This window comes from Oenanthe melanoleuca, chromosome 5 (assembly GCF_029582105.1).
Source record: "Oenanthe melanoleuca isolate GR-GAL-2019-014 chromosome 5, OMel1.0, whole genome shotgun sequence".
Classification (NCBI taxonomy): Eukaryota; Metazoa; Chordata; class Aves; order Passeriformes; family Muscicapidae; genus Oenanthe; species Oenanthe melanoleuca.
In genome coordinates, this window is record NC_079339.1 from 55950862 (window position 1) to 55963093 (window position 12232).

Sequence of the window (12232 nt, forward strand, 5' to 3'; positions counted from 1 at the left end):
CTGAGATGACACCTTTCAAAGCTGAGCTGCTGGCAGACTCTGTCCTTAGCAGTGTTTGCAGGTGAATGAAAAAAGCATTGTCAGACACATACAAATATGGACTGTTACAGCCACTTATCCATACAGTGGAAAGGGTTTAATTGAGAGATTCTTCTTACTCTTGGTTCTGGTTTTGGCCCTTAAGCACTGCTCTGCATCTTCCTCTAGACCCTCTACAGCATCAATACTAACTCAGCTCCCAAGAAAAGAAAATCTTTAATCTGATCCATTTAATGCTCTCCAAGAAGGTCTCCATATATGAAGCACACAAGAGCATAAACTCGACCTTATAAAGAATTTTACAGAATTTTGCATTTCTTCTTTTACAGTGCATTTCTTCTCTAGCAGACTCAAACATCATGAGGAATCATGCACATGTTTTATCTTTTGATGGAAGGAAGAAGACAGTCTGTTTCCACTGGTGGGGGATAGAAGATAGAGCATGTGATGAGAAAATCAAGTTCTCTGGTATATTCAAGCTCTACTTTTTTTTAATTAAAGTCTATTGAAAACCAGGCTCTATTGTTTTATTCAAATATTGTGTTAGGAAATGAACAATACACAAACCAACCATTGTACTAGGATGTATCACAAGCTTTTTATACAGATTCACAGTGATAAACAGATAAAAAGACATTGCTTTTGATCTATACCAGATACTCAGGAAGAATACAAAGTGCAGCTTTTTAATATTATACAGTCTCACCCAGAGGTGTTTCACCAGAAGGCTGGCACATAAACAACTTCTTTTTGAAAACAGAAGTGTCCAAAGCATGACAAGCACTAAAATTGCTTTCTCCAGATCAGTGGGACAGAGGTGTTGGCACAGGCTCCTTTCAATGTCCATTCCCCCCTTCAGAGAGGATGCGTGAGGGCTCTGTGTACTTTGCTGTCATCAAGTAGAAGAGGGCAGGGGCAGGCACCAAGGCAAGCAAAGGCAGGTCCTGCTCAAGCTTATCCAGTTTGGAAATGGAGATGATTCCATAGGCATGAAGTAACCAGTGGCTGAAGAGGACAACGAGCCTTTTCTTCCTCACGAGCAGATCCTTGAAAAACTTGCAAAATAAACACAATATCCTGTTAGCATTCAGCCTGTTACCCAGCACCTGAAATTTAAGAGTTGTGACAAGCAGAGCACAAAAACCATGTGAAGCCTCCTGGGTTTGAACCCTTCCAGCACCCAGTTTTTCAGTGCAACATCAGAGGGAATTCTCACATGAGATTCCTCCAGCCAAAAGGAGAAGGGATAAAGGAAGAGGCTTAAATGTAAAATACACCACTGAGAAAAGGCAAGTGACAAAGTGGTCTCTGCTCATTCAACTTTTTTACTCTGGAAATGTGTTTACCCACCTCCACTTCAGAAGCAGACATGTACACAGCCAGTGTAACCAAAGAGAGCACCAGGATGATGTATGGGAAGGCATAATCTAAAGGGAAACATGCAACATGTTAGCAGGCAAAACATGGCAGAGCTTATCCTTCAACAGAGAGTTTTTCCACAGGTGTGAAGCAAACTGAGCTACTCTAGCTGCCTCAGCAGTAAGGGGTCAGCCAAGCACAAGCCTTCAGCTGTTCCCTCTGAGGTTTTCTGCTATCTCTCAGTGGAGTAACTCAACACTTACACCAGGAATTGAAAAAGGCACATAATGAGAAAAGTAGTCAAGCTGAGTGGGGATTTTGTGGCACCTCTCCAAATGTGACAAGAATGCTGGAAGCAAAACTAAAAATAGCCAAATCTCCCTGAATTTACACTGAAATCCATCTCTGAAAACACACAAACTCTGCCTTAGCAAAAAGTGGATCTAGCTCCCTCAGAAGTACTTTCCTCTCACACCCCCTCCACTCCTTTTTTGGGAAAGGGACAGTCTCTAGCAGCACTGGCTGAGGCAAAACAGTGTTGGTCAGGTACCTGGTGAGGACAGAGCTCCTAACAAACAATCTTTTCAGGTGAAACCCCTCAAAATAACCCTAAACAATATCCTTATTCCCAAAGCAAAAAGTGTCCCTTCCTTCTCTCTCTGAAGTCCTTTCTTAGTGTGCATTTACAGGTGTGTTCAGGAGTGTTTTTAGAAGAGAACTCACAGAGGAGGCCTCCTCCCACGGCCTGCAGCACAGTGAGGATGGGGAAGAAGTAGAGTGCTGCATAAATGCTTTTAAATCGGTCAGACCTTCCCAAACCACAGGCAATCTTCTTAACCAGGAGAGGCCGAAGCAGCATCATCAGCACGAGACAGAAAGCATAATAGATAAACACAATGGTGTACCTGGAAAAAAAAAATAGTTCCTTAAAATGTGCAGTTTTCTCATGGAGATTTAGGTCATAACCAAGGAATTTAGGGTTAGTCAGTGAACTCTAGATTTTATAGGGAAAAGGTGTAAACACAGAATGATGGGTTCACTTTCCCTTAGGAGAAACAGCCAAGAAAAAAAGTTTTAAGCTACCTAGTGGCAGGATGAGAGGACATAGTCTCAAGCTGCACAATGGGGAGGTTCAGGTTGGACATCAGGAGGAATTTTTTCACAGAAAGGGTGATCAGACACTGGAATGGGCTGACCAGGGAGGTGATGGAGTCACCATCCCTAGAGATGTTTATGGAAAGACTGCAATTGGCACTTAGTGCCATGGTGGTGTTGGGCATAGGTTGGACTCAATAATCCCAGAGGTCTTTTCCAACCAAACTGATTGTGTGACAGCCTGGGCTATGCCACTTTGTTTGATTACTCAGAAAGTCATTAAGTGTTGCTAAATCTGTGTAAAACAGCTCAATGCACAAAAAACTCCGGGGATTGACTGTCACTGATCCAGCTCTAGCTGAAGACTTTTGGCAGCTGTGAGGGGGCAGGGACAGACACCCAGCTGTACAAAGGGCAGGGGCAGGCAGGAGCACGAACCCTTCACACTCACAGGGGGTAGACGGCCTCGTGGGTGCAGTGCACTGTGGTGATGTAGTCGGGGCTGGGGTTGTAGAGCATGGTGTACCAGTCTGAGAGCTTCTTCACCCTGCAGGAGCGGATGTGCAGGGAGCCCACGGGGTCGCTGAGCAGCAGCGTCACCAGGGCCGCCGTGCTGCACTCCAGCAGCGCCGTCAGGTGCTGCAGCAGCGCGCTGGAGCTGCGGGACAGCACGCATGTCAGTGTCACTGCCTCTGTCACTGCCTCTGCCACTGCCACTCCTGGCAAACCCCAACACCCAGCGGGCTGGGCAGGGCACAGCCTTCCCTTAGCTCAGCAGAGTTAAAACCTGCTGACTGTGGAAACTCTTTGGCAATCTCAGGTGATTTAGGGTGTAAAAGAAGAGACGTGAGCATGACGCACCACACATCTCAGAAGGGGTGATATTGCTGCATGTGATATGAGCAGAGTTTCCAAAGCTGCAAGATGGTAATATTCATATATTAAACATTCCCAGTCCCCTATCTTTTCAATGCTCACAGAATGATTCAGGTTAGCATGGACTTTAAAGACTATCCAGTTCCAACTCCCTGCCATGGACAGGGACAGTTCAGCACACTCCAGAGCCATCAATTCTTAAAAAACTCCAGTCTAACACCTAATGGCCACATGCAGCTGTGGATTTAAACCTGGGGCTCTGAGCAACCTGTTCTACTGGAAAGTGTCCTCACCCATGAGAGAGAATTGGAACTGGATGATCTTTAAGGTTCCCTCTCAATAAAACCAGTCTCGGATTCTAAGAACTGTTGGACAGTTCAGTTCAGTATCTCAGATTGATCACTCATGGACAAATGATTTCCAATTTTAAACAACTCATCTAGAGAAAGGGTACACAAACCTCTTCTTTCCAGAATACCACTCAATGAAGAACCAGTGTAAAACCAGGGGCAACATGGCCATGAAGCCGAGGTACAGCCAGTCATAGCGGTCTGGAGATCCCGTACATTCCCGGCAGATTTTGTTGTCATCGGTTCTTTGGCCTCTAGGACACACCTACAGAAAGCAGAGGCTGCATTTAGAACCCCACTACCAACAGCAAATCACTCCAGTTAATGGAAAAACAGCTTGAAGATTGTCATCAACAGATGAAGAAACAGAGCAGATTTTTTTAAGAGACAAAACAATAACCCCAGTAATTTCTCGGCTTGCACCTGCTCTCTCTTGCTCTTCTTTTTTAATACAAACAAGGGTGAAGCATGATTAAAAGCCTTCATGCAAGCCTCCATTTTCCTCTCCTGCTGTCACACCGCTCCCTTTCACCTCAGCTCCCTCACCAGGCTGCTCACAACCACTGTTCCCATTCCTTGCTTCCCTTTCATCCCACCCTTCCTGGATCAAGCTTTTCCTCAGCACTCCAACAAAACTGGCATGCAGAGTGACTTATTTCAGCGCAGCTCTCCACACCATGGCGTTCCGCTCCAGCTTTCCCAGCCCCTCCTCAGCCCGGGTTCAGCACCGAGCCTGCAGCAGCTCCTTCGGGGAGCTCAGGGAGCTGTACCGCACCGCGCCGAGCCCCGCACTCACCCCGCAGTCCCCGTACGTCTCCAGGGAGCCGTTCACCGACAGCACGGTCCTGCCGCAGTACAGCCCGAGGCAGGCGGGCTGGATCTCCACAGCTGCGGGGAGAGCGCGGGCCGCGTTACCGGGAGAGGCACCGAACGCCAGTCCCGGCCCGCTCCGGCCGCTGACAACACCCTTAACCCCATCCACACCCCGCTCCCTCCCATTCCCAGCCCCGTCCCGCTGCCCCATCCCGGCCCGCGCTACCGGCGCGGAACATCGCGGTAACCCAGCAACCGCCGCGCGCTCCTTCCGCCGCGCCGCTTCCGCTTCCGCCGCGGGGCGGCTCCGCCCGGGAATGCGGCCGCGGGAACGCGCGAGGGGCGGGGCCTGAGGGCGGGGCGTGGTTACAGCTGTGGGCGTGGTTGCTGAGGTTTGGTGTGCGTCGTGTGGGCGTGGCCTCATGCTGGGAGGGCCCGGGTGGGGCGTGGTCTCTGCTTTGTGGGCGTGGTCTCCTGTGGGGCGGTGCGGGCGCGATGGCGGAGCAGGGCCGCGGTGACAGCGGCGGTGACGGTGGCGGAGCGGGACGGGCGCTGCCGCCGCACTCGCCCTCGGGCGTGCTGCTGCAGACGGTGGAGATGCACACGGGCGGCGAGCCGCTGCGCATCGTGCCGCGGCTGGAGGCGGCGGAGCGGGCGGCGGCGGCGGGGCTGTCGCTGCTGTCGCTGCGGCGGGAGGTGGCGGCCGGGCAGGACCACGTGCGGCGGGCGCTGATGCACGAGCCGCGCGGGCACGCCGCCATGTACGGCGCCGTGGTGGTGCGCGGCGCGGCGGCCGCGGAGGGCGCGCACCTGGCCGCCCTGTTCCTGCACTGCTCCGGCTACAGCGCCATGTGCGGCCACGCCGTCATGGGCCTCGGCCGCTTCGCCCTCGACTACGGGCTGGTGCCGGCGCCCACCCGGCCCGAGACCGCCGTCCGCCTGCGCTGCCCCTGCGGGCCCGTCACCGCCTTCGTGCCCTGGGACGGCCGCCGCAGCGGCAACCCCGTGCGCTTCCACAGCGTGCCCGCCTTCGCTGCCGCCACTGGTGGGGAACAGTGGGTTTTGAGGGGTGGGTGGTGGCCTGGCTGAGGGAGGTCTGGTAGTTACGTCCCTTGGTAGTTATGTCCCTAGTTCTGCTGTTCTTCAGAGGTCATCAGGGATGCTGTAAGGTGCCATAGGAGTACTCAAGTTATCCCCGTCCACTGCCCTCGCATACAGCTGGGTTCCTTAACTCTGTGCAAGCCCATGGCTCAGCACAGTTTTGCCTCCTCACCTTCCTCCCTTTCTCTGCTCAGACTTGGCCATTGATGTTCCTGGCTATGGGAAGGTGGTGGTTGACGTCGGCTATGGTGGCACTTTTTATGCCTTCCTCAGTGCCGAGCAGCTGGGCCTTGATGTGTGCTCTTCAAAGATCAGAGACCTTGTCAGTGCAGCGAGTGCAGTGACAGAGGCGGTGAAGAAACAGGTATGGATGAGCACTGTGGCATCCCAGCATGTTCCCTGCATCACCAGACTGAGATGCTCAGGGTGGTAGGAGAGTCCCATTCTCCCGGGCCCATGTTGAATTTCAGAGTCCTTAAAGGGACAGGAGAAGGAGCCTTCCTGCTTCTCTCTGTTACCTGCGAAGCAGAGGTGGAAATGCAGCAGTGTGTCCTTGTCCCCTTCCTCTGGTCTCTCACAGAAGCTGCACTGCACACATTCTGCTGGTGTGTGTGTTTGTGACCCTCTCTGTGCTGTTCCCAGTTCAAGCTTCATCACCCTGAGAGTGAAGACCTGGCTTTCCTCTATGGCACCATACTGACAGATGGGAAAGATGCCTTTAGCGAGGAGCCCACCACCAACATCTGTGTGTTTGCAGATGAACAGGTACAAAAACAGGCTCTTCTCAGGCACAAGAGGCACCACAATTGTACTTTTGTCCCTTACACTGCAAAGAAGAGAGACTGTTCTGATTCTTGGTTTGGACAGTGATTGCTTGTGCTGCTGTTGTGTCCTTGGATAGCAGTGTCAATGCACACATTCTGGTTTTGCCCCTAATAGCAGAAATACTTTTGCACACCTTAGATGATGGCATTTTAAAAAGGTTCATACTCAAAACCTGTTGATTGGAATTTTCCAGGAGTTCAGGGGCTGAGACAGGATCCGAACATAGTACATGTCTCTAAACTCCTAATCTAGGGAACATCCTCTGGGGATGAACAACAGGAGAGAAATGGGGTGTTAAAATTCTATTCCTGTCTGCAGTGCATAAGGTATCATATAAATGGCAGGGGAAGCTTTGCTTGGGCTTCCCAGCAGTGAAGAGTGTGGAGCAGTGCGACAGGTCACCTCAGAAGCTGGTCAACACTGTGTTTTTGGAGATTTTAAAAATCAGGTTGGCCAGAAGCCCCCTGAGCATGAAGAGAACCAGTCTGGCCTTGAAGTGTGAGAATGGGGCAGGTGGTCTCAGCCCCTCTCAGTCCTTTTGAGATGATTCTGGAAAGATTTCAAGTGTTCCTAAATAGCCTCAGTGTTTGTTACATCATTCATCCCTAATTGTGCTAAAGCCAATCACAGTCCAGAAGTACCCCAAACCTGCTTCTTTTTTCCTTCTCAGTTGTGATATATCTGTATCCTCTACAAAACCCTGGGGTGGAGGGGTTTCCCCCAAGGGCAATATAAAGGTGGCAGAGAGAACTGAGGAGAGCCATCTCATTTTGTGTTAAACCCCAAAGTCTCAAGCTGCTCTAGATTCATCTCTCTGCTGCAGGTTGACCGAAGTCCCACAGGTTCGGGGGTGACAGCTCGCATTGCCCTGCAGTTCCATAAGGGACTCATCCAGCTGGGCCAGGCCAGAACCTTCCGCAGCAGCACCACGGGCTCCTTCTTCACTGGGAAGGCACTGAAGGCAAGTGGCTTGTGCTGGATGCTGGACTTTGCCCCTGTCTCAAGGGCTGCTCTGCTCAGTGGGGAAGCAGAAAAGCCTTTCTGTGCCTGGGGAAGGTGTAGGAAGGAGGGAGGAGCCTGCGGGCACTTCAAGGATTTTTAGGACCTTGTGTAGCATGGCTGCTGCATGCTTTGGGATGTGTGAGAGAGCTCGGGGAAGGGTGTCTGCATAAATGTCAGGCAGCACTGGAGTTCTGTGGGGTTGGGAGAGTGGAGGGGTTCCTGTTGCCTCTATCCTCATCCTAATCCCTCTGCAGGAAACCAAGTTTGGGAGCTACAACGCCGTCATTGTGGAAGTGTCAGGAGAAGCCTTTTACACTGGCACAGCCACCTTCACTGTGGAAGAGGAGGACCCACTGAAACACGGCTTCTTCTTCAAGTGACCCGAGCCATGGGTGGTGGCAAAGTCTCACTGATGTTGCTGTGCTTCTCCTGCCCATGAATTTCTGTTTTGCTTCTCCAGATGTTGCAACAGGAGCAGCCTTGGGTGGTGTGACAGCATTTGTCACATTTCAGGATAACAGGCCTGTTGCCCTCTTGTGATTAGCATATTGGGAGCACTGTGATTAACACATACAAGCTGCTCTGAGAAGCTGTAGTATTTTTCTTCTTTTTCTTCCCAATAATTCACAGAAAACAGAGCTGATGTTGGAGAGCTGCCTTCAAATTTATGTGCCTTCTCTATGTCTGCAAATTATGAATTTCAAAGTTAGATTTCTATTAAAACTGAAAACTCTGAAAACTGCCATTTTCCTTGTTTTCACTCCCATAGCTCATTTGCAGGATTCTGCTGAGTGTCATGACTCTGGGTTTGAACTGCAAACTCTTGTCTCCTGCTCAGCCAGCTGTGCTGCTCTGTCTCATGTCCCACTTTCCCTGCTTAGCCTGTCCAGACAATCCCTTCCTCACTCATTTCACCCCACCAGGGCTCTCCTGCATCCTGGGGATGGATTCAGGTATTTCATCAGAATTTCCTATGTTCCTGCTGAGTGTCCATGCTGTGCTGCTTCCCTAAGCCTTCCTCTCTTGCTTATCTTGGACCACTGGCTGCAAATACCCTGTGGTTAACTTTCAACAGGAGCAGCTGTGTTTGAAGGGCTGAGCCATTACGACCTTTGACTGCTAATTATTTACTGATTTTGTCCCAATCCAGGGGCAGTTTGTGCAGCAGAGTGCAGTCAATGCTTGCTTTGCTGGAGTGCCTCCAGGGAAAACCCAAGCATTTGCAGTGGCAGGAGCAGAGATTCAGACCTCTGGTGGCCTGTCACTTCCACTATGTCTCTGGACAAAATGGTGCTTGTTAAATGAAGACACTCATGGGAGGAACTGGCACTTATTAAAATGAGGCATGAAAATGAGAATGGATCATCTCACAGAAGCTCTTGCAGCAGAAGGGAGAAAGTCAGACTGGTTACTTAGATAAGGCTGGCACAGAAAAGCCTGGGAGGATTTTTTTCTGTCAGCATGAAAAAAACTTTGTAGCAGGAGGAAACAAAAATCCCCCGATTCATGCAACTGCTATGGTGCTAATAGAGGTTTTTTAGGATGGTGTCTGGGGCTCTTGCTCCCAGCTTTCCTGTAACCCCTTGTAAAGCCTCTGGTCCAGGAGAACTAGAAGCAACATCCTCTGTGCTAGCAGGAGCACACTCTTCCATGTGTTTTCATCTTCTGGGCATCCCTCTTCTGATCAGCCCCTCAGCCTGGCTCCTGAGAAAGAGCTGGGACAGCAAATCATGAAGCCCAGCACAGGATGTTTGGAGGTTCTTCAGGCACTAATTGGGATGCTTCCTTCATTACCTATTCTCTACCCTCCATCCCTAAGAAAATTTTCAAGTAGGGGCAGGCAGCTATAGCATGGATGAGAGTGGGGATAAAGGGTCCTGGTTCCCATGTGGGGGTGCCTGGCCTGATCCCCCAATCCTGCAGCTGCAGATCAAGCCGGAGCCCGGTGAGCCGGGGCGGTGGATCCCTCCACCCGAGTGTCTGGGGGTAGCTGTTCCTTCGTGATGGGCTGTGCGGGGAGAGGGGCTGATGGGGGAGCACATCTGTGCGGACCCACCGCCGTCTCCAGCATGGGGACGATGCCGGTGTGGGGGGTGCGGTCCCCCAGCCCCACTGCCGGTCCGCAGCGGCTCCGCTCCGCCGCCCGCGGGTCCCGCCGGGCCGGGCCGGGCCGGTTCCCCGGGCAACGGCGGCCGAGCGACGTCAGCGGCCGGGGGAGCCGGGGGAGCCGGGAGCGGCGGGGCCTGTGCAGCCGCGGCGGGGCCGGGCCGTGAGGCTGCGCATGGAGCCGGCGGCGGCCGTGCCGGGCAACCTCTCCCGCGGCGGCGGCAACGAGAGCGGCGGGGCGGCGGCGGCGGGGACGGGGACGGGCTGGTCGGCGGCGGCGCTGGCCTCGCAAGCGGCCGCGCTGCTGCTCATCTTCGCCCTCTCGGCGCTGGGCAACGGGGCGGTGGTGCTGGTGATCGCCCGGCACCGGCAGCTCCGCACGGTCACCAACGCCTTCGTGCTGTCGCTGTCGCTGTCGGAGCTGCTGGGCGCCCTGCTGTGCCTGCCGCTGGCCTTCCTCAGCCTGCTCAGCCGCCCGCCCGGCGCTTGGCTCTTCGGGCAGCGCCTGTGCCTGGCCAGCGCCGCCCTGCACGCCGGGCTGGGCATCGCCGCCACGCTCACCATGGCCCTGCTGTCCTTCGACCGCTACTGTGCCATCGTGCGCCAGCCGCGGCACAAGATGGGCCGGCGCCGCGCCGCGCAGCTGCTGGCCGCGGTCTGGCTGGCGGCGCTGGCGCTGGCCGGGCCCTGGTACGGGCTGGCGGGCGAGGGGCACGGCGAGCCCCGGCCCGGCGCCTACCGCTGCGTCTACGTGCTGCCCTGGGGCTCCTCGCGGCTCGGGCCGCCCTACGGCGCCGCCCTCATCGTGCTGTGCTACCTGCTGCCCTTCGCCGTCATGTGCTTCTGCCACTTCAACATCTGCCGGGCGGTGCGGCTGGCCGAGAGCCGCGTGCGGCCGCTGACCACCTACGGGCACCTGCTGCGGGCCTACGGGGAGATGCGCACGGCCACCACGGTGCTCATCATGATCGTCTCCATCATCTGCTGCTGGGGGCCCTACTGCGTCCTGGGGCTGGCGGCCGCCGCCGGCCGCTTGCCCTTCTCGCCCACCATGGACGCCGTGGCCAGCGGGATGGCCTGGGCCAACGGCGCCATCAACCCGCTCATCTACGCCGCCCGTAACCCCAACATCTCGGTGCTGCTGCGGCGCAGCCGGGAGGGCGGCTACAGGACTCGGAACAACGTGGTGGCCTACCTGTCGGTGCCGGGCCGGCAGCCCGAGCCCCGCGGCCGCGCCGAGCGGGTGCGGGAGCGCTACATCAACCGGCAGAGCGCCGGCCCGGGCAGCGGCCTGTCCTCCTCCAGCCCGGCCAGCGGCGCTGAGCTCGCCATGTGGGCCTGCAAGACTCCCGCTGTGCTCTTCTGCCGCGACGGGCAGCCCGACACCGCCTCCGAGGCCCTGAAGGCCAAAGCGGGCGCCATCGACACCAGCCTGTGAGGGGATGGGGCATGAGGCGGCTGGACCTCCCTGCAGAAAGCCCTGGTGCTTGGAGCCCCTTGCAGCCGGATTACCAGCACGGGACTGTGTTTCTCCACTCTGTGAGCTCTGGTTTGGTGACCCGATGTCCGAGCAGCAGGAGCTGCACAGGGAGGGAAATGCCTCTTTTGAGCCCGGCCAAGCAAGAGCTCGGCTGCCAGAACAGGACAGCGTTGGCTCCAGAGCTGCAGAATGTGCCACTGTGAAGCTCCGACACACCAAAGCATCCCAAAGTGACTGAATGACTGTGAGAGCTGCTTGCTAAGTGCCCAAAAAGCGATTGAAAGCTGAGCACTGGCAGCTGGAAGCCACTCTGAAAACACCACACTGTGAAAACCGCTTCATGGCAGGAAAATGTTGCTTTTATCCCGTTCTGTGTGGAAGTGCCAATAGTCATAAAGTCACAGACTGCAGGACAGGCTGAAGAAGTGATCTATTTATATATTTATTTATTTATTTTTTAATTTAAACTCTGAGGCATAAAAAGAAATTATGAAAGGGATGATATGTGATACTGGGAGGGAAGGAAAGGAAGGTAGTACCTCAGGTGTTGGAATTTCAGCAGCCTTTTCTCTTTTTTTGCAGGTAAAGTCAACTTAAAATACAATGAATATGAGAAACATGAGTTCCTCAGACAGACTGAAAAGTGTGTGGGTGTAAACTGTGGTGTGCACAAGATGTGTGTTTTCTTTTGAGCTCATCCAAGTGTCTCACATCTCCAAGGGTTTTACCATAATTAGAGGAGCTGTGTGAGAAAAATGTCTGAAAGGAGAGGTAAAGCAATAGCACATGTTTCTTGTGTGCTCTGCAGCACGTGAAAATGTGTATATGCACAGAACAGATATTGTATTGATGGCAGAAATCCATTGGAATACAATGTTTCAAAACCAGCTGTTTGCTATTGAAAAAAAAAAAAAAAAAAAGGAAAATAACACCTTGGAAGTGGGACTGCACAGTATAAATTCAAATGATGAATTTATCAGTGTAATCTTTTTCTTCAAGGGCCCAAAGCCTTAAATTAGTATTTTGAATCAGAAATTAAGATTTGGCCTTTGTTTGTCCTTGTCAGAGTTAAGTGTGAGACAGTATTTTTGCTTGTACAAGCTTTAAAACTCCAGTGTTTCATTTTTACCAGATTTTTCAGCTGTTTGTGATGCAGGTGAACACAGTATCATTATTTTGTGAGACA

The 12232-nt window shown here is 53.2% G+C and overlaps 3 protein-coding genes across 3 annotated transcripts; 2 read left to right on the forward strand and 1 right to left on the reverse strand.

Moving 5' to 3' along the window:
• Positions 1–236: 236 nt before the first annotated feature.
• JKAMP (JNK1/MAPK8 associated membrane protein) lies at positions 237–4687 on the reverse strand. The gene is made up of 6 exons (XM_056493142.1): positions 4516–4687; positions 3830–3984; positions 2945–3151; positions 2122–2303; positions 1390–1466; positions 237–1094 (listed from the first exon to the last, which is right to left on the reverse strand). Exons 2-6 carry the CDS (start codon positions 3889–3891, stop codon positions 876–878), a joined length of 747 nt encoding a protein of 248 aa, XP_056349117.1. The 5' UTR covers positions 3892–3984; positions 4516–4687; the 3' UTR covers positions 237–875.
• Positions 4688–5004: 317 nt separating this feature from the next.
• On the forward strand, positions 5005–8201 carry L3HYPDH (trans-L-3-hydroxyproline dehydratase). The gene is made up of 5 exons (XM_056493141.1): positions 5005–5577; positions 5828–5997; positions 6276–6398; positions 7282–7419; positions 7715–8201. Exons 1-5 carry the CDS (start codon positions 5028–5030, stop codon positions 7838–7840), a joined length of 1107 nt encoding a protein of 368 aa, XP_056349116.1. The 5' UTR covers positions 5005–5027; the 3' UTR covers positions 7841–8201.
• A 1534-nt stretch (positions 8202–9735) lies between these two features.
• GPR135 (G protein-coupled receptor 135) lies at positions 9736–11456 on the forward strand. The gene has a single exon (XM_056493143.1). It carries the CDS (start codon positions 9742–9744, stop codon positions 11002–11004), a length of 1263 nt encoding a protein of 420 aa, XP_056349118.1. The 5' UTR covers positions 9736–9741; the 3' UTR covers positions 11005–11456.
• The last annotated feature ends 776 nt before the right edge of the window (positions 11457–12232 follow it).